General features: G+C 43.8%; 1 protein-coding gene across 3 annotated transcripts in view; it reads right to left on the bottom strand.

Annotated features, from left to right (window-relative positions):
- LOC139275494 (nucleolar protein 4-like) overlaps positions 1–18591 on the bottom strand; it is a 713059-nt gene that overhangs the window by 272633 nt on the left and 421835 nt on the right. For all 3 annotated transcript variants that reach the window (XM_070892678.1, XM_070892672.1, XM_070892684.1), the window contains exon 6: positions 9159–9463. In XM_070892678.1, the coding sequence (XP_070748779.1) occupies positions 9159–9463 (305 nt within the window). The remainder of the gene's footprint in view (positions 1–9158; positions 9464–18591) is intronic.

Below are 18591 nucleotides of genomic sequence, written 5' to 3'. Positions count from 1 at the left end.
AGGCGGTGTTGGATCTCGTCGTCGATGCCTGCTCTTGTTGATAGGAGGCTCCAGAGATAGGGGAAGTGGTCCACGGTGTCCAGGGCCTCGCCGTGGATCTTTGATGAATGGGGGGCAGTGCTGTGCAGTGAGGACAGGCTGGTGGAGGACCTTTGGCTTACGGATGTTTAGCGTAAGGCCCATGCTTTCGTACGCCTCTACATACGTCGACTATGTCCTGGGGTTCAGCCTCTGTATGTGCACAGAGGCAGGCATCGTCCGCATAGTGTAGCTCGACGATAGAGGTTGGGGTGGTCTTGGACCTGGCCTGTAGACGGCAAAGGTTGAACAGGTTCCCACTGGTTCTGTAGTTTAGTTCCACTCCAGCGGCGAGCTTGTTGACTGTGAGGTGGAGCATGGCAGTGAGGAAGATTGAGAAGAGGGTTGGGGCGATGACGCAGCCCTGTATGACCCTGGTCCGGACATGGATTGGGTCTGTGGTGGATCCATTGGTAAGGATCACGGCCTGCATGTCGTTGTGGCGCAGGCGGAGGATGATGACAAACTTTTGGGGGTATCCGAAATGGAGGAGGATGCTCAAGGCCTTTGTAAGGCCGAAGAAGGCCATGTATAAGGGCTGGCGCTGTTCCCTGCATTTTTCCTGTAGCTGTCGTGCTGTAAAAATCATGTCCATTGTGCTCCGTAGGGGACGAAATCCGCACTGTGACTCCGGGAGGAGCCCCTCGGCCACAGGAAGAAGACAGTTGAGGAGGACTCTAGCGACGACTTTCCAAGTGGCTGATAGCAGGGAAATTCCTCTGTAGTTGCCGCAGTCGGACTTGTCCCCTTTTTTAAAGATGGTCACGAATACTGCATCTCTGAGATCCCCCGGAATGCTCTCCTCCCTCCAGATGAGAGATGAGGTCGTATATTCATGCCAGCAGTGCCTCTCCGCCATACTTCAGTGCCTCAGCAGGGATTCCATCCGCACCCGTAGCCCTGTTGTTTTTAAGCTGTCTTATGGCTTTTTCTACCTCATGCAGCATTGGGGTCTCACTGAGGTGGTGGCGGGTAGCATACTGTGGGATGGAATCAAGAACACTCGAGTCAAAGGCAGAGCCTCGATTGAGGAGATCTTCGAAATGCTCCTTCCAGTGGGCCCTGACTGCCTCGGTGTCCTTGATGAGTGTTACCCCATTCTTGGACAGCAGTGGGGTGGGGCCTTGGGTGTTTGGCCCGTAGGTGGCCTTGATTGCAATGAAGAATCCTCGTACATCATGGTTGTCGGCCAGCTGCTGTATCTCCTGTGCTTTCTCCATTCACCACCTGTTCTTTAGGTCCTGGGTTTTTTGCTGGACCTCAGCCTTGATCCGTCTGTAATGTTGCTTTGCCGCTACCGCGTTGGGTTGTTGTTTAAGGCTCAGAAATGCCCTGCACTGGTGATCTATTAGCTCTTGCATCTCCTGATCATTCTCATCAAACCAGTCCTTGTGTTTCCTGGTTGAGTATCGAGCATCTCTTTGCAGGCACTGTTATGGAGGCCTGGAGGGCAGGTTAAGCGCTGTAGGCATTCTGCGTCTCAGGATCGTCAAGGCACGCCAGGTTAGCTGTGAGGCGCTGACTGTATAGGGCTCTCTTAGCTGGGTCCTTAAGTGCTCCGGCATTGACTTTTTTGCGGCACTGCTTTTGCTGCTCCCTTCGCTTTGGGGCTATGTTGATGTCGATGATGGATCGGATTGGAGGTAGGCGGTCCAACAGTCGTCGGACAGCCTCTGCCACAGGGGCAGGAAACCCCGGTCTCTACCAGTCTTCGCCGGTCTCCACCAGTTGCACCCTCTAGTGGTGCCAACATAGTAAATATACAGTGTAAATCTTATTGATAGTACATCAGGTAACAAGTCTCCATCTTATGCAACTATACAGTGACTACACAGAGAGTATATCTATAGTCTGCATATATAACACCCTCATTATCTTATAAGTTTCAATAAGATCACCTCTCATTCTTCTGAACTCCAATGAATATAGGCCCAACCTGCTCAACCTATCTTCATAAGTCAACCCCCTCATCTCTGGAACCTTCTCTGAACAGCCTCCAATGTACATATATCCTTCCTTAAATACGGCGACCAAATCTGTACCAGGTGTGGTCTTACCAATACTCTGTACAGTTGTAGCATGACTTCTCTACTTTTATACTCTATCCCCCTTGCAATAAAGGCCAACATTCCATTTGCCTTCCTGATTACTTGCTGTACCTGCATTCTAATTTTTTGTGTTTCATACACAAGGATCCACAGGTCTCTTTGTACTGCAGCACTTTGCAATTTTTCTCCATTTAAATTATAATTTGCTTTTCTATTATTTTTTCCAAAGTGGATAACCTCACATTTTCCCACATTATACTCCATCTGCCAAAATTTTGCCCACTTAGGCCGTCTAGATCCTTTTACAGATTTTTTGTGTCCTCCTCTCAATTTGCTTTCCCACCCATCTTTGTATCATCAGCAAACTTGGCTACATTATACTCGGTCCCTTCACCCAAGTCGTTAATATAGATTGTAAATAGTTGAGGACTCAGCACCAATCCCTGCGGCACCCCACTAGTCACTGTTTGCCAACCTGAAAATTACCCATTTATCCCTACTCTCTGTTTTCTGTTAGTTAGCCAATCCTCTATCCATGCTAATATATTACTCCCATCCCCGTGAGCTCTTATCTTGTGCAGTAACCTCTTATGTGGCACCTTATCAAATACCTTCTGTAAATCCACTGGTTCCACTGGTTTCCCCTTATCCACCCTGCTGGATACATCCTCGAGGAACTCCAGCAAATTTGTGAAACATGATTTCCCTTTCATAAATCTATGCTGACTCTGCTTGATTGAATCATGCTTTTCCAAATGTCCCGCTATTGCTTCCTTAAAAATGGACTCCAGCAGTTTCCCAACGACAGATGTTAGGCTAACTGGTCTATAGTTTCCTGCTTTTTGTCTGCCTCCTTTTTTAAATAAGGGCGTAACATTTGTGGTTTTCCAATCCGCTAGGACCGCCCCAGAATCCAGGGAATTTTGGTAGATTACAACCAATGCATCCACTATATCTGCAGCCACTTCTTTTAAGACACTAGGATTGTAAGCCATCAGGTCCAGGGTCCCATTATTTTACAGAGTACTACTTCATTTGTGATAGTGATTGTATTAAGTTCCTCCCAGCTATAGCCACTTCATTATCGACTATTGAGATGTTTTTAATTAGGAAGGCAAATGGCATGTTGACCTTTACTGCAAGGGGATTGTAGTACAAGAGTAAGGAAGTGTTACGACAATTGTACTGAGCTTTGGTGAGATCATGCCTGGTGTACTATGCACAGTATTGTTCTCTTTATCCGAGGAAGGATATACATGCCTTAGAGGCAGTGCAACGAAGGCTCACTAGATTGATTCCTGGGATGAGAGGGTTATCCTATGAGGAGAGATTGAGTACATTGGGCCTATACTCTAGAGGCTAGAACTAGGGGGCACAGTCTCATGATAAGGGGTCGGCATTTTAAAACTATGAGGAGGAATTTCTTCACTCAGAATGTTGTGAATCTTAGGAATTCTCTACCCCAATGAGCTCTGGATGCTGAATCATTGAGTATATTCAAGGCTGAGATAGAAATATTTTTGGACTCTAGGGGATTCAAGGATTATTGCGATCGGGCTGGAAAGTGGAGTTGAGGTCAAAGATCAGCCATGATCTTATTGAGGCTTGAGGAGTGGTTTCGCCTAATCGTGCTCCTAATTCTTTTGTTCTTATGTTCTTAAACCTCTGCTGTACAATCTCCAAGGCCTTGACATCCTTCTTAAAGTGAGCTACCCAAAATTGTACACAATACTCCAGAGGAGGCCTCGCCAGTGATTTGTAAATGTTTAGCATGACTTCCTTGTTTTTCTATTCAATGCCCCTATTTACAAAGCCAGGTATACCATGCGTTTTTTAGCTGCCCTATCAACTTGCCCTGCCACCTTCAAAGATTTATGAATATGCACCCCCAGGTCCCTCTGCTCTTGCATCCCCCTTAAAATAGAATGACACTGCCAAGTTTTGCATCATCTGCAAACTTTAAATTGTAATCCTTGTACCCAATCCAGGTCATTCATATATAACAAGAACAGAAATGGTCCAAATACTGATACCTGGGGGACCCCACTGCATACTTCTCTCCAGTCAGAAAAACACATGTTCACCACTGCTCTGTGCCTCCTATCCTTAAGCCAATTACTTACCCAAGTTTCCAATGTCCCTTTAATACCACGTGCTTCTATTTTCCGAATAAGTCTATTATGTGGTACTTTATCAAATGCCTTTTGAAAGTCCATATATATAACAGCCACTGCTCTACTTTTGTCAACCCTCTCTGTTCCTTCATCAAAGAACCCAATCAGGTTAGTGAGGCACAATTTGCCTTTAACAAATCCGTGGTGGCTGTCTGTTATTAACCAATGCTTCTCCAAGTGACAATTGGTTCGAGGTTCTACTACCTCCACCCTTGCTTCCCTCAGCAACCTAGGATATATCTCATCTGGACCAGGTGACTTGTTAACTTTGAGTGATACCAACCTATTTAGCATCTCCTTTCTATCCATTTTTATCTTATCCAATATCTAATTTGTGAAGACAAATGAAAAGTATTTGTTTCGTAGCTCAGTCATACCTTCAGCCTCACAAGAAGATCCCCTTTTTTGTCCCTAATTGGCCTAACCATTTCTTTAACAATCTTTTTACTTTTTATATGTTTATAAAAGATTTTTGGGTTCCCTTTTATGTCTCCATCCATCCAAGATCAGCACAACTGCAGAAAATCTTCCCGTGTAGCTTCCAGTTACATGCCCTGGGACTCCCTGAAGTACAGTGAAAGTTCTTAGGAACATAGGAATTGCTAAGTGAAAAAAGTCCAAGGTTCATCTAGTTCACCTTCTACCATCCTGGTCATTGCACAATACAATGATAATAGAGTTGTTGATTAATCTCTATCAATTAGTCTGCAACAGACCCAGACATAAGCGAGGAAAACCCCAGCTGTGGAGAGCTTTCGGAAGCATAGGTCCAAAGTCACCTGTTTCTCCCAAGTCTGCTAAAATGTCATGTCTCAAATTACTCATTTATTGTATCCGCAAAAAGTTTATATTGTCAGATAAAAATCCAACAAAAAAGGCTTCTCAAAAAAGTAGACAAAATCAAATTAAAAAAAATTATGAGAAAAGCCTGTGTTCCTATTACTGTTGCCTTTTTCACACAGCTTACCTTTAGCCCTGGTGTGAACAGTACATCCAAAGATTGGAAAATGCTTTAGCGCACCTAAAGCCTCTCATAAGCATGTAAGTTGCAAATTATTCAAACATATCAGCAAATCATGAGCATGGATTTCCAGTGGGAGCCAAGCAAAATTGCCCAATTTCACATTGTTCATACTCCTGAATCCGACCAGCAAGACTCAGCCTGTCAACCAGAAAACCGATCTTTATAAAAAAGTCAAGCAAATATCATGTGTTATATGTATGAATAGTTGTTCAATGGCATTGGATTTAATGTCGGACCCAGAGAACAGAAAGATAATTAAAGCACCAGTTGATAGTGAAGTTATTAAATCAAGTGACAACTAAGCACTTTAAATCAGTTTGAGATTCCCTCATCTGGCCTTGAAATAGCATGCTTACAAACTACAGTTATTAGCAGATAGTCCTGGTGTACATAGTATGACTTTGAAATTTAAATTGTATGCTTAGCCTGCAGGACTTCACTGGGGATTAATGCTACCTTGAAACAAATGGTAGGCTTCAATATGGCTATTGTGAGTGATTGTATTGGAAAAGTAGATTGGAGCTATTTAAAGCAAAGGTGACGGAACAAGTGCTTTAGTCAGCTTGGGGGTGTCACCTATTTCAGATTCAGAACAGCACCATCACATAATACATCCATTACAATGTACTTAGTACAACATTGTACCAAGTACATTGTAATGAACCACTTAAAAAGTTAAGTAGAATTCAAAGAATGCAGGACTATACAAGGGATCAGTGTACACTTGCAAAAATGTTCATTGAAATGATCCACTAATATATGGCAACTTTTAAACAGAATATTGCAACAAATTATAATGGTCTTAACCTTTAAAAACACAATATCTTGAAATTGTTTTTTCATAGACATTATGGGGCCTGAAATTGCCCCTTTCTATAAGGCCTGTGGCCGCTTAAAAACAACGGCCATAGGTTGGTGTGGACTGACCACAGAGTCTTCACGGAGGGGCCATCATTTTATAAATTGCCCTTCCTCAGTTTGAGTGATGTAGGGGACCGCTCCACCCGTTTTCACTTTGCGGCATGCACGCGCCAACCCCTTAGCGACCGGCGATGACCTCTTCTTGAAATTGCCCCGTGGGAAATTGCCCCTTTTGAAAATTGCCCCGCGGAGCAGCGCCGCCACCGGTTGGAGCCCCCAACATCTTTTGCTATCAGTGCCCTTTCTGTGGCTTGGTGGCGCAGCCGCCCATAAAGGGAAGGTGGCCCTGTCGGTGACTCCATGTTTTTGTTTGTCAGCCAACTACCAGGTTGACCCGACAATAATGGCTGCAGATTCGGCCAGGATGCCACCAGGTAGCTTGGCAAACTCTCTTGGGTGCCAGGCCACTGGCCCAGCCGAAACCCTCCTTGGCGACATTAAAGTGGCTGCAGAGTTCGCAGTAGCCTTCCCCTTTAACTTAAGGGGAGGGACATTGTGACACGCCAGCGTGATGATGTCATCAGTGCAGCGCTGATGACCTGTTGCGTCGGCCACTATGCTATTGGCAGCTACTCCGACCCGACCTCACTTTCAAACCGATGATGAGGCCACTTCCGCCCGCTCCAAAAAAATGTACGAAGTGCTGAATTTCTTCGGTTTGGCTGTCCCGTACATTGGGGTGGCCGGAACACTTCAAGAGCAGTAGGTGCGATTCATTTCAGGCGGTGGGCAATTTCAGCCCCTCCATATTTAAATTTTAGACAATATTTGTTTTTGCTTGTATCGGATAATTATTTTTCTAATATAATAAAAAACCTGAAAATGCAAAATATATCATGCTTAAAATGGCAAAAAAAACAAAGCTACTTTCAGATGATTTTGAAGCCTGGCATAGATACAACAGGGACACAAGATGTAAGTCTCTTTATTTATTTAATCTCAAATAAAGTTGGCTTGCAAGCATTCATGTATTAAGAGTAACACTTCCCCAACAGTACTTATTCCTGCTGTCTAATGAATTATCTTATTCCAGGATTCAGAATGGCTTTTTTAGCAAAGGGACAAAATGGTCCTGAGAAACTTCTGGGTGGATAATTCACTATTTTGCTCTTTCACAGAACAATCACACTGCAACTCCCTGAATATCATTGCATTTACAAAATTTTTATTTCATACTAAGCTAAATATCTGCTGTCTTCCTAAGAATTATGCCCATATCAGTTATAATTTCCAAGTACTGTATAAACTTGACTTTGTTATTTTGAGAAGGTCTGAATATTTATCTTCTTTGCTTTTTCGTGCTCCAATCTGGATAGAACAAAGGTTGTACCTTGCAGGGACAATGTCACCATCCCACAGAAATTAAGAGCTTTTGTACTTCAGAAGTATAAAAGCCAACATCTGTTGAATGATTTACCATACTTCGCTTCATATAAACTGAAAGCTCTTGCTTCAGAAAAATAAAGATACAATTCCTTTAGGTTACAGTGTTACACTATATTTCACTTTCTCCTCTAATATGCTGTAGCTTTAGGTATTTAAAAAAATATACATGAATCAGTCATTTTGCTTTTGCCTATTTATTTTTTCTCGCCTCCTGTAAGGGTTTACTTCTTGCTGAGGTACAATTTCACAAGTGCTCATTGTTCAGTTGACCAAACAGGGTGTTACAATGAATCCTGTTGAATGTCCGCTTCCAAGTTGCCAAACCTCCCAGAGTTTCCAGGAATTAAAAGATTAATCTCCTGGACACTGCTGCAAGTATCCTGAGAGAAAAGTTCATCAATAAAAAAATGTCTGCATTATTTTCAGTTTCTTTGAATATGTTAGTTTATTAGTTACAAAAATATTGGAAATGGGAAAAATAAATGTTTGACTGACAGTCAAGAATAATCCAATCAGGTAATGCAAAGTCTGTTCACTTTCCAATCAGCATGGGAAGGTAGTGTGTTGCAAGGGTGGACGCGTCAGGTAAACAGTGGCAGGAGCAGGGCAGGTTGAGGTGGGGGAAGGGGATCACGCAATGAAGCCTCCTGGAATACATCCAACCAATGTTGGCAACCTCTCTACCAGTAAAGGCCACTGGTTAGGAATAAGGAGCAGAGTCTGTCCAATTTCCCCCACCCCGCTCCAATGACGCTCAGGCCAATAGTAGTACCCAAGCTACGATCAGCTGAGGACACAACAGTGATTGAACCTTCCTGCTCTACTGACTATATAAACTTGAGTCATCTGGGAGCATTTCTCCTTTTGCCTTTTGATCTTGAGAAGGAAATGTTCTTTGCATTTGCAATGGATCATTTCCTTCCTGATGCCCATATAGAATTCTACCATGCTGATACAAAACCACAGCAGATATGGATATGTTAAGTACTTAGTGATGCTCAACAGCTCTTTATGCTGCAGATTAAAATGGGTGCAATTCAGACTGTGTGGAGCAAATAAATCAGAGATACAACTGTACAAGCAATTAAAAAATACATTACAGTACAAAGAACAAATCAGTAATAGTACATGTTCTTAAAAAATCAGGCTCTGGACAAGAGATTTTAGTTCTGAATTTTCTAAGTTGAATTTAAATAGTTGCCACATAAAGATCAACCTGTAAAATGAACTAAAAGTCTGGTTTTACTTCTAATATGGAATAACACTTCAACAGCATTCCTATTACAAGCATATTGTTATTGGGTAATTGAACATCAGTCAATACCATTATCCAATATACCTTCAAAAACACACCAATTACTAAAAAAAAAAGGATTGCTGTTTTTCCCTATTTCTCAGAAGTATTTCAAGGTTATATTGTTTTTGAATGACTGCTGTCAGATTGATTTGCCCGTTTTTGCAGTAGAATTGCTAAGCAATCTTAAAATCTCGAAATAAAGTTTGTTATAACATCTAATTATTTCTTACCTTGCTTCCCAAATCTCTTGAATCTCGCTCCATTTTAATCTCAGTAACTGTGTATTTGATGCGGTTTCTTCTTCCATTACTGCTGTTATCTGTGCCATAGTCTGGTGTTACCTGGACTGATAAAGGACTGTCACTCAGGTTTATTGGTTGCTCATCCTGGTTAGCAGAGTGGTCTGGATTGGTTGTTCCATTACCATTAATGTCTCCCATACTTGCATACATCTCCCCACAGTGACCTCCCTCTGCAGCACTAGAATTAAGCACCAAGGTCTCATTTCCATTGAAACACTCCACAGATGAATCTTCTGTAAAGACAAAAATGCCAGACTTTAGGACTTATATACTTTATTGACCCAAACATCAGTTTCTGCAATATGAACTGGTGTTCTTTCATGACAGCATATCATATTAGCCCAATTAACATGAGATGCAATGAGAAACCATGGGGAATGAAACTGACATACAGACCATTTTGCGTTAATGCCGGTGTTTTCAATAAGCTTCCAATCTTCTTCAGACTTCATAATTTTAATTTTAAATTCCAAGTCAGTAAAATGTATTCATCACATGGCTGGGTATTTCTCATTAATTTTGCCTAAGTGCTGGGTTGACTTCACAGAGATCTAAATTATGCAATATGACAGCGCCCATACCCCTGGCATGGGACGTTGCTCACTGAAACTGGCCCTCGTTGTGTCCATTTTACACCTGTTTCTCTCGTGCTTCTCTGGAAAGTCTGAGCCTCTGTTGCCCGGATCCTCCCGTGCTCCTACCCCTGAAATGACCATCAACAACAACTTGTATTTATATAGCACCTTTAAAGTAGTAAAACGTCCCAAGGAGCTTCACAGGAGTATTATGCGATTTAAAAAATTGACACCAAGCCGCATAAGGAGAAATTAAGGCAGGTGACCAAAAGCTTGGTCAAAGAGGTAGATTTTAAGGAGCATCTTAAAGGAGGAAAGAGAGATAGAGAGGCGGAGAGGTTTAGGCAGATAATTCCAGAGCTTAGGGCCTAGGCAACAGAAGGTACAGCCACCAATAGTTGAGCAATTATAATCAGGGATGCTCAAGAGGGCAGAATTAGAGGAGTGCAGATATCTCAGGGGGGTTGTGGGGCTGAAGGAGATTAGAGAGATAGGGAGGGGCGAGGCCATGGAGGGATTTGAAAACAAGGATGAGAATTTCGAAATCGAGGTGATGATTAACCGGGAGTCAATGTAGGTTGGTGAGCACAGGGGTGATGGGTCAGCGGGACTTGGTGCAATTTAGGACACAGGCAGCCGAGTTTTAGATCACCCCAAGTTTACATAGGGTAGAAAGTGAGAGGCCAGCCAGGAGTGCATTGGAATAGTCAAGTCTAGAGGTAACAAAGGCATGAATGAGGGTTTCAGCACCAAGGTTCAGCCTCAGATGAAGTTGGGGAGAGGGATGGAGTCAGTGGCTAGGGAACGGAGTTTGTGATGGGGACCGAAAACAATGGCTTCTGTCTTCCCAATTTTTAATTGGAGAAAATTTCTGCTAATTCAGAACTGAATGTCAGACAAGCAGTCTAGCAACTTACAGACCGTGGAGGGGTTGAGAGAAGTGGTAGTGAGTTAAAGCTGGGTGTCATCAGTGGAAACTGATGCTGTGTTTTTGGATGATGTCGCCAAGGGGCAACATGCAGATGATTCTCTGGCTACAATTAGATAGATAAGAATGGAACCAGGTGAGTGCAGCCCTACCCAGTTGGATGACGGTGGAGAGGCGTTGGAGAAGGATATAGTGCTCAACTCTGATGATGTCATTGATGACATGTTTTCAGCCAGGATATTTAAAGGAGCCCTGGCCACATTGCATTTGAAGGTTAATCTAGGATAGTGCAGTCCCTGCATTGCACAATTCCACTGCTGCCCAGATCAGTAAAGATGACTGCCCAGAAGCAGAGGGCTGTACCCAGGTTCTCAGATGACTCTCTCCATATCCCTGTGGAGGGAGTCAGAGGATGCAGAGAGGTCCTCTTCCCTGCTTATGACTGGAAGAGACCTCCCCAGCAGACCAAGACAGCATGGCACCAAATTTCAGAGGAGGTCAATAGCGGGGATGTCATCAGGAGGACCTGGGTACAGTGCCGCAAACGTTTCAATGATCTCATTAGATCAGGAAAGGTGAGTCCAAAGCCACACTCACCTTCATTCTGTTGTGCCTCTCATCACATCCCCATCGCTCTGCTTTCCCAACCCTACTCCTGCACATCCTTACTCACATACCTTGCACCTTCACCCATCCCTCTCTATCTACATTATCACATCCCCATCTTACTAGCCAACCCTCTCACTCACCCTCATCCGAGTCCAATCATACCAAATAACACACAAGGAGGCCACTTGGAATTGCACCCGACTCTATCATAGTCACCTTCTACAGATGTAGCCCATCCAGTCCTTACATTCATTCTATCAATCTAACTCAACCTTCTCTTCTTTCCCTCCTTGCAGGCAAAGAGAGCCCACAATAAGAGGGAGAGGGAGAGAACTGGTGGTGGAACCCCATCAATGGTAAGCTACCCTCACAACAGCACAGTAGGCTGCATTAGAGCGGTCAGGAGTCACTAAGCACCTGAAGGTGGGAAACGGAAAGAGGGGGATACCTCAGTAACCTGGTGACAGAATTAGATATCATACAGCTACATGACATACATCAGTCACTCAGAAGGGGAGTAATATCAGCAGCCATTGAATGGCCTTTTAAAAAAATTAATTCATGGGATGTGGGCATTGCTGGTAGGACCAACAATTATTGCCCACTCCTAATTGCCCTTGAACAACTGAGAGGCTTGCTGGGCCATTTCAGAGGGCAGGTAAGAATCAACCACATTGCTGTGGGTCTGAAGTCACATACAGGCCAGACCAGGTAAGGACGGCAGATTTTCTTCCCTAAAGGACATTAGTGAACCAGGTGGGATTTTACAACAATCCGGTAGCTTCATGGTCAATATTACTGATACTAGTTTTTTCCTTAATTCCAGATTTACTTAATTAACTGAATTTGAAATCCCCAGCTGTCGTGGCGGGATTTGAACTCATGTCCCCGGATCATTGTCCCAGGCCTCTGGATGACATTAACATAACCAATAAGCTATCATTCCCTTATCATGTGCATAATAATATATGTACCCAATCTACATATGATATATCCAACGCATCTCTCTACTCTCCCATAGGTTCATCAAGTGCCCCCTGACTTCCCCCCCGCCCTTCCCACCCCTGCCACTGTCCAGGAGCAAGAGGGAGATGCCTCCTCAGAGGAGCCTCCAGCATCTGAGGGAGCACCATCATTGGACAGAAGCGCACCCAGCACCAGTGCAGCTATGCACACCTCGGTGGGTCCCTCGCAAGATAGAAACATAGAAACATTGAAAATAGGAGCAGTCGCAGGCAATTCGGCCCTTCGAGCCTGCACGGCCATTCAACATGATCATGGCTGATCCTCTATCTCAATACCATATTCCCGCTTTCTCCCCATACCCCTTAATACATTTTATGTCTAGAAATCTATCTATTAATCTCCTTCTTAAATATATTCAGTGACTTGGCCTCCACAGCCTTCTGTGGTAGAGAATTCCACAGGTTCCCCACCCTCTGAATGAAGAAATTTCTCCTCACCTCCGTCCTAAATTTCCTACCCCATATCCTGAGAGTGTGAAACATAGAAACATGGAAAATAGGTGCAGGAGTAGCCCATTCGACCCTTCGAGCCTGCACCAGCATTCAATAAGATCATGGCTGATCATTCACCTCAATACCCCTTTCCTGCTTTCTCTCCATACTCCTTGATTCCTTTAGCCATAAGGGCCATATCTAACTCCCTCTTGAATATATCCAATGAACTGGCATCAACAACTCTCTGCGGCAGAGAATTCCACAGGTTCACAAATCTCTGAGTGAAGAAGTTTCTCCTCATCTCTTACTAAATGGCTTACCCCTTATCCTTAGATTGTGTCCTTTGGTTCTGGACTTTCCCAACATCGGGAACATTCTTCCTGCATCTAACCTGTCCAGTCCCGTCAGAATTTTATATGTTTCTATGAGATCCCCTCTCATCCTTCTAAACTCCAGTCGATCCAGTCTCTCCTGATATGTCAGTCCTGCCATCCCGGGAATCAGTCTGGTGAACCTTCGCTGCACTCCCTCAATAGAAAAACGTCCTTCCTCAGATTAGGAGACCAAAACTGAACACAATATTCCAGGTGAGGCCTCACCAAGGCCCTGTACAACTGCAGTAAGACCTCCCTGCTCCTATACTCAAATCCCCTAGCTATGAAGGCCAACATACCATTTGCCTTCTTCACCGCCTGCTGTACCTGCATGCCAACTTTCAATGACTGATGTACCATGACACCCAGGACTCATTGCACCTCCCCTTTTCCTAATCTGCCGCCATTCAGATAATATTCCGCCTTCGTGTTTTTGCCACCAAAGTGGATAACCTCACATTAATCCACTTTATTTTCTATGTTCCTATGTTTCTATTATACAGCATCTGCCATGCATTTTCCCACTTACCTAACCTGTCCAAGTCACCCTGCAGCCTCTTAGCGACCGCCTCACAGCTCACACCGCCACCCAGTTTAGTGTCATCTGCAAATTTGGAGATATTACACTCAATTCCATCATCTAAATCATTAATGTATGTTGTAAATAGCTGGGGTCCCAGCACTGAGCCCTGCGGCACCCCACAAGTCACTGCCTGCCATTCTGAAAAGGACACGTTTATCCCGACTCTCTGCTTTCTGTCTGCCAACCAGTTCTCTATCCATGTCAGTACATTATCCCCAATACCATGTGCTTTAATTTTGCACACCAATCTCTCGTGTGAGACCTTGTCAAAAGCCTTTTGAAAGTCCACTTTCCTTGTCCACTCTACCAGTTACATCCTCAAAAAATTCTAGAAGATTTGTCAAGCATGATTTCCCTTTCATAAATCCATGCTGACTTGGACTAATCCTGTCACTGCTATCCAAATACGCTGCTATTTCATCCTTAATAATTGATTCCAACATTTTCCCCACTACTGATGTCAGGCTAACCGGTCTATAATTACCCATTTTCTCTCTCCCTACTTTTTAAAAAGTGGTGTTACATTAGCTACCCTCCAGTCCATAGGAACTGATCCAGAGTCGATAGACTGTTGGAAAATGATCACCAATGCATCCACTATTTCTAGGGCCACTTCCTTAAGTACTCTGGGATGCAGACTATCAGGCCCCGGGGATTTATCGGCCTTCAATCGCATCAATTTCCCTAACACAATTTCCCGCCTAATAAGGATTTCTTTCAGTTTCTCCTTCTCACTAGACCCTCGGTCCCCTAGTATTTCCGGAAGGTTATTTGTGTCTTCCTTCGTGAAGACAGAACCAAAGTATTTGTTCAACTAGTCTGCCATTTCTTTGTTCCCCATTATAAATTCACCTGAATCTGACAGCAAGGGACCTACGTTTGTCTTCACTAATCTTTTTCTCTTCACATATCTAGAGATCTTTTGCAGTCAGTTTTTATGTTCCCAGCAAGCTTCCTCTCGTACTCTATTTTCCCGCTCTTAATTAAAGCCTTTGTCCTCCTCTGCTGAATTCTAAATTTCTCCCAGTCCTCAGGTTTGTTGCTTTTTCTGGCCAATTGATATGCCTATTCCTTGGATTTAACACTATTCTTAAGTTCCCTTGTTCGCCACGGTTGAGCCACCTTCCCCATTATATTTTTACTCCAGACAGGGATGTACAATTGTTGAAGTTCATCCATGTGATCTTTAAATGTTTGTCATTGCCTATCCACCATTAACTCTTTAAATATCATTCGCCGGTCTAATCTATCCAATTCACGTCTCATACCATCGATGTTACCTTTCCTTATGTTCAGGACCCTAGTCTCTGAATTAACTGTGTCACTCTCCATCTTAAAAGAATTCTACCATATTGTGGTCACTCCATCCCAAGGGGCTTCGCACAACAAGATTGCTAATTAGTCCTTTCTCATTACACATCACCCAGTCTAGATTGGCCAGCCTTCTAGTTGGTTCCTCGACATATGGGTCTAGAAAACCATCCCTAATACAGGAGGCCTTGTACTTATCTTTCTGAAGAAATAAGGTGTTGGTTATGACAAGACCATGTTCTGAGCATTTCGTCATAATATGTCCTTACTATACAGTATAAATGCACACGAGGCCCATAATTGAGAGAAGGTCACTCTGTGACTAGTAACCTTTATTAGCCAGCACTGAAGTGATGAAGGTGGGTGGAGCTTCCCCTTTTATACCTGAAAATCCAGGTTAGGAGTGTCTCCCACAAGTTCATCACCTAGTGGTCAATGTTCTCACGGTGTACAACAGTTTATACATGGGTTACAATGACAGTTAAATACATGACACATCAGGAGGCGAATACCATTGGAGTTGGTTTTCCCAACCCCTTCCGTGCCAATCACCCCTCTCCATAGGTCTGTGTCCTTTCCAACTCTGGCATTAAAGTCAGCAAGGAGAATCAGCTTGTCGCCCGTTGGGACTCGGAAAGGGATTGTTCAAGGCTGGAATAGAATTCCTCTTTGGCCTCATCCATAGCTTTCAGGGTTGGGGCGTACGCACTGATGACCATAGCATACTGGTTCTGGGTTAGGGTGAGCCGAAAGGTCTTGAAGCATTCGTTTATCTTGTAGGGACAATCTCTGAGGCGCCCAACTAGCTCATTTTTGATGGCGAAGCCAACCCCATGGAGCCGGAGTGCTTCTTCTGGTTTGCCTTTCCAGATGAAGGTGTATCCATCACCTGGTTCCTTGAGCTGACCTTCTCCTGCCCGTCATGTCTCGCTCAGGGCGGTGATGTCGATGTTGTGGCGTCTGAGTTCCCGGGCAATGATAGCAGTACAACGTTCCGGAGTCTGTCACTGTTAGGGTTGTCCTTGACGGTCCTGATGTTCCAGGTCCAGAACTTAATTTTAAAGGTTGGAAGATGCCTGTGCATGATTTCTTTTAATGTGGGGTGGCTGTTGCACACCAGCTACCACACAAAATTGACAGACCAAGGTCTTGGTCCAATGGCAAGGGGAGTCAAAGGTGATTGGAGACCAGGCTCGGCTGTATGGACCTAGTGTACACACACACACATATTCCTACTGACCTCCTTCCTTTCTCCCTGCTTTTCAGAGATTGCAGTGTAGGTGAATGCATTAATCTTGGTGCAGCTTGCGAATTTGTCCATAACATATTGACACTGTACCCCAGGCCCCCGGCTCTAGCTCCAGTGCGCTGCTCTCCCACTCTTTTCCGCGCTCTCTCCATCCACTCACGCTTTGGTCATTGGTTCTTTACTAGTGACCACAATAGCTAGCTATAATACCAAGGATATGGCAAGTTTTTCATACACATGTACATATGCCAAATAAAATTCTACAACATTTGTTATACTTATTTTACTATTGTGTATGACTATTCACATATTCAAAAATTAAATAAAATAAAAATTGTCACAAAACCTTTACCGATTCCCATCATGGTACAATTACTTTCATACATAAGTGAGCATCCAAGTTCTCACCTTCTATAGTTAGGCCCATAAGAAGCAGTTGAATGTGCTATATGACTGAATCATCTGGCTCAACACATTTTGGCCCTGATATTCTGATTAGGATCAAAGCGGAAGTCTGCACCAATAAAAGAAATTCTAGTGGAGGGTAGGTGGGAATTTTCCACTAACCCCATGTCAAAATAAACGATATACCTGGATGAGTTTCAGATCTTCCATGGGAATTTTTTCTACTGGGTCCTTTTTGGGCCTCCACTCCGCCATCACAGCAGCATGACATTGTCCCAACATTCCTGCCAATCGTTGGAGGCAGAAACTGCGACTGGCAAGAAGCATTCAACTCCAGTAAGCAAATTACTCCATCCCCCTAATTTGGGACAGGGTCTTGGGGCGTACCAGCTCAGTCCATTCCACCACTCTTCTGCCAGCAGAGTGGGTGTACAAGAATTTCAGGGCCTTAGGGCTGGATTTTCCGGTCCTTTGCGCTACAGGTTTTGCCCCGGAGCAGCGTGAAAGGCGACGGTGAGATTTCTTGAGCCCCGTCGCGATCCTCTGGTCGGGTTTTACGGTAGCGCTGAGCACCACCGCCTCTGGTTGCAATACCAGCAGGAATTTTGACTCTTGCCCAATTCATCCTTACAAAAGTAAGTGCGAGTGTTTGTTCTTTTAATTTTTTTTAGTGATTTGTGTTGTGGTGGCGTGGGCAATGTTTTGGGAATATTTTTGTATTTTTTTAAAGGTTTTTCCCCACCCCCCAAGGCCTCTCTTGGAGCGCATACGGCCTGGCACTTTAGTTCGCGAGTTTCCCATCCTTGTGCCATGAAAAGTGTACAATGCCTCCCTTAGCGCTATGCGCCCTGACGCAGGGCCCAGATGCCCAAACTTACATATTAAAGCGCAAACTATTCACGGCCGGGAACTTTCCCGCCCTGCCTGTTTTCGCCCCGAAAATAGAAAAACCTAAAATCCAGCCCTTAATCTATACCTGCACACACACACACAGACAGACTCTCTTACATTGTAGTTATACTGCACATTAATATCAGTGTCACAACAGTATGCGTATTGCACCAATGCTAAATGTGTGGTATAATATTACCAATTTTGCAATGATGCAAAAAAAATGATAGCGGTACTGATGCCACTTGAAATACATGGTTTCTCACCTATAGTGCTGTACGACAACATTTGTAGAACAGTAGCCCATGGAGTGTGGAAGGAAACAGCCCACAGTGCACTGCACAGTACATGTTGAGTTACACGTGCGCCAGTGCACACTGCATGTGCTCAAATGCTCATGCACAAAACTGCTGAGGTCCCAATTTTTAAACCAAGTGATGCAAGCGGATAGCATAAATCTACATTATTCACTCACACCATACCAAAAGTAATTTGAGTATTACACTGGTGCTGGCAGTATAGCAAGAACAATTTGTTGTAAGCATTTAATCCTGTATAGCAAACAGTCTCAGGATCATTTTGTGAAGCATAAAGTCAGTTTCAGGTTAGGTTCACAACCCAAGGAAGTTGACAGCGCAGCACATTAGTTGACTCGGAGGATTTGAATTACTGAATCAGTGTTGAGGCTGCAGCAATTTAAAGCTGAGTTGACTGCTAATCAGGAGCTACTCCTGGACAGTTGTCAGAACAAACTGAGTTTTACTGCTTCAGCATTCCAATGCCAGGAAGGTAATTTTATACCATATACAATAAAGTATACACAGGTGGTACATTATTCCAATACACATCACTTGGGCATACTTCCCAAGTGTGCTATAAACCAAATAAAGAACATGCAGGCAATAATTTATGGGAAAATACATCACTTGTGACATTGAACGTGGTACTTACTGTCATGTATGTAACCACAATGCAA

This window comes from Pristiophorus japonicus, chromosome 1, assembly GCF_044704955.1.
Source record: "Pristiophorus japonicus isolate sPriJap1 chromosome 1, sPriJap1.hap1, whole genome shotgun sequence".
NCBI classification, from domain to species: Eukaryota; Metazoa; Chordata; class Chondrichthyes; family Pristiophoridae; genus Pristiophorus; species Pristiophorus japonicus.
The sequence above is the reverse complement of the archived record's forward strand: the minus strand, read 5'-3'. Positions and strand labels throughout refer to the sequence as shown.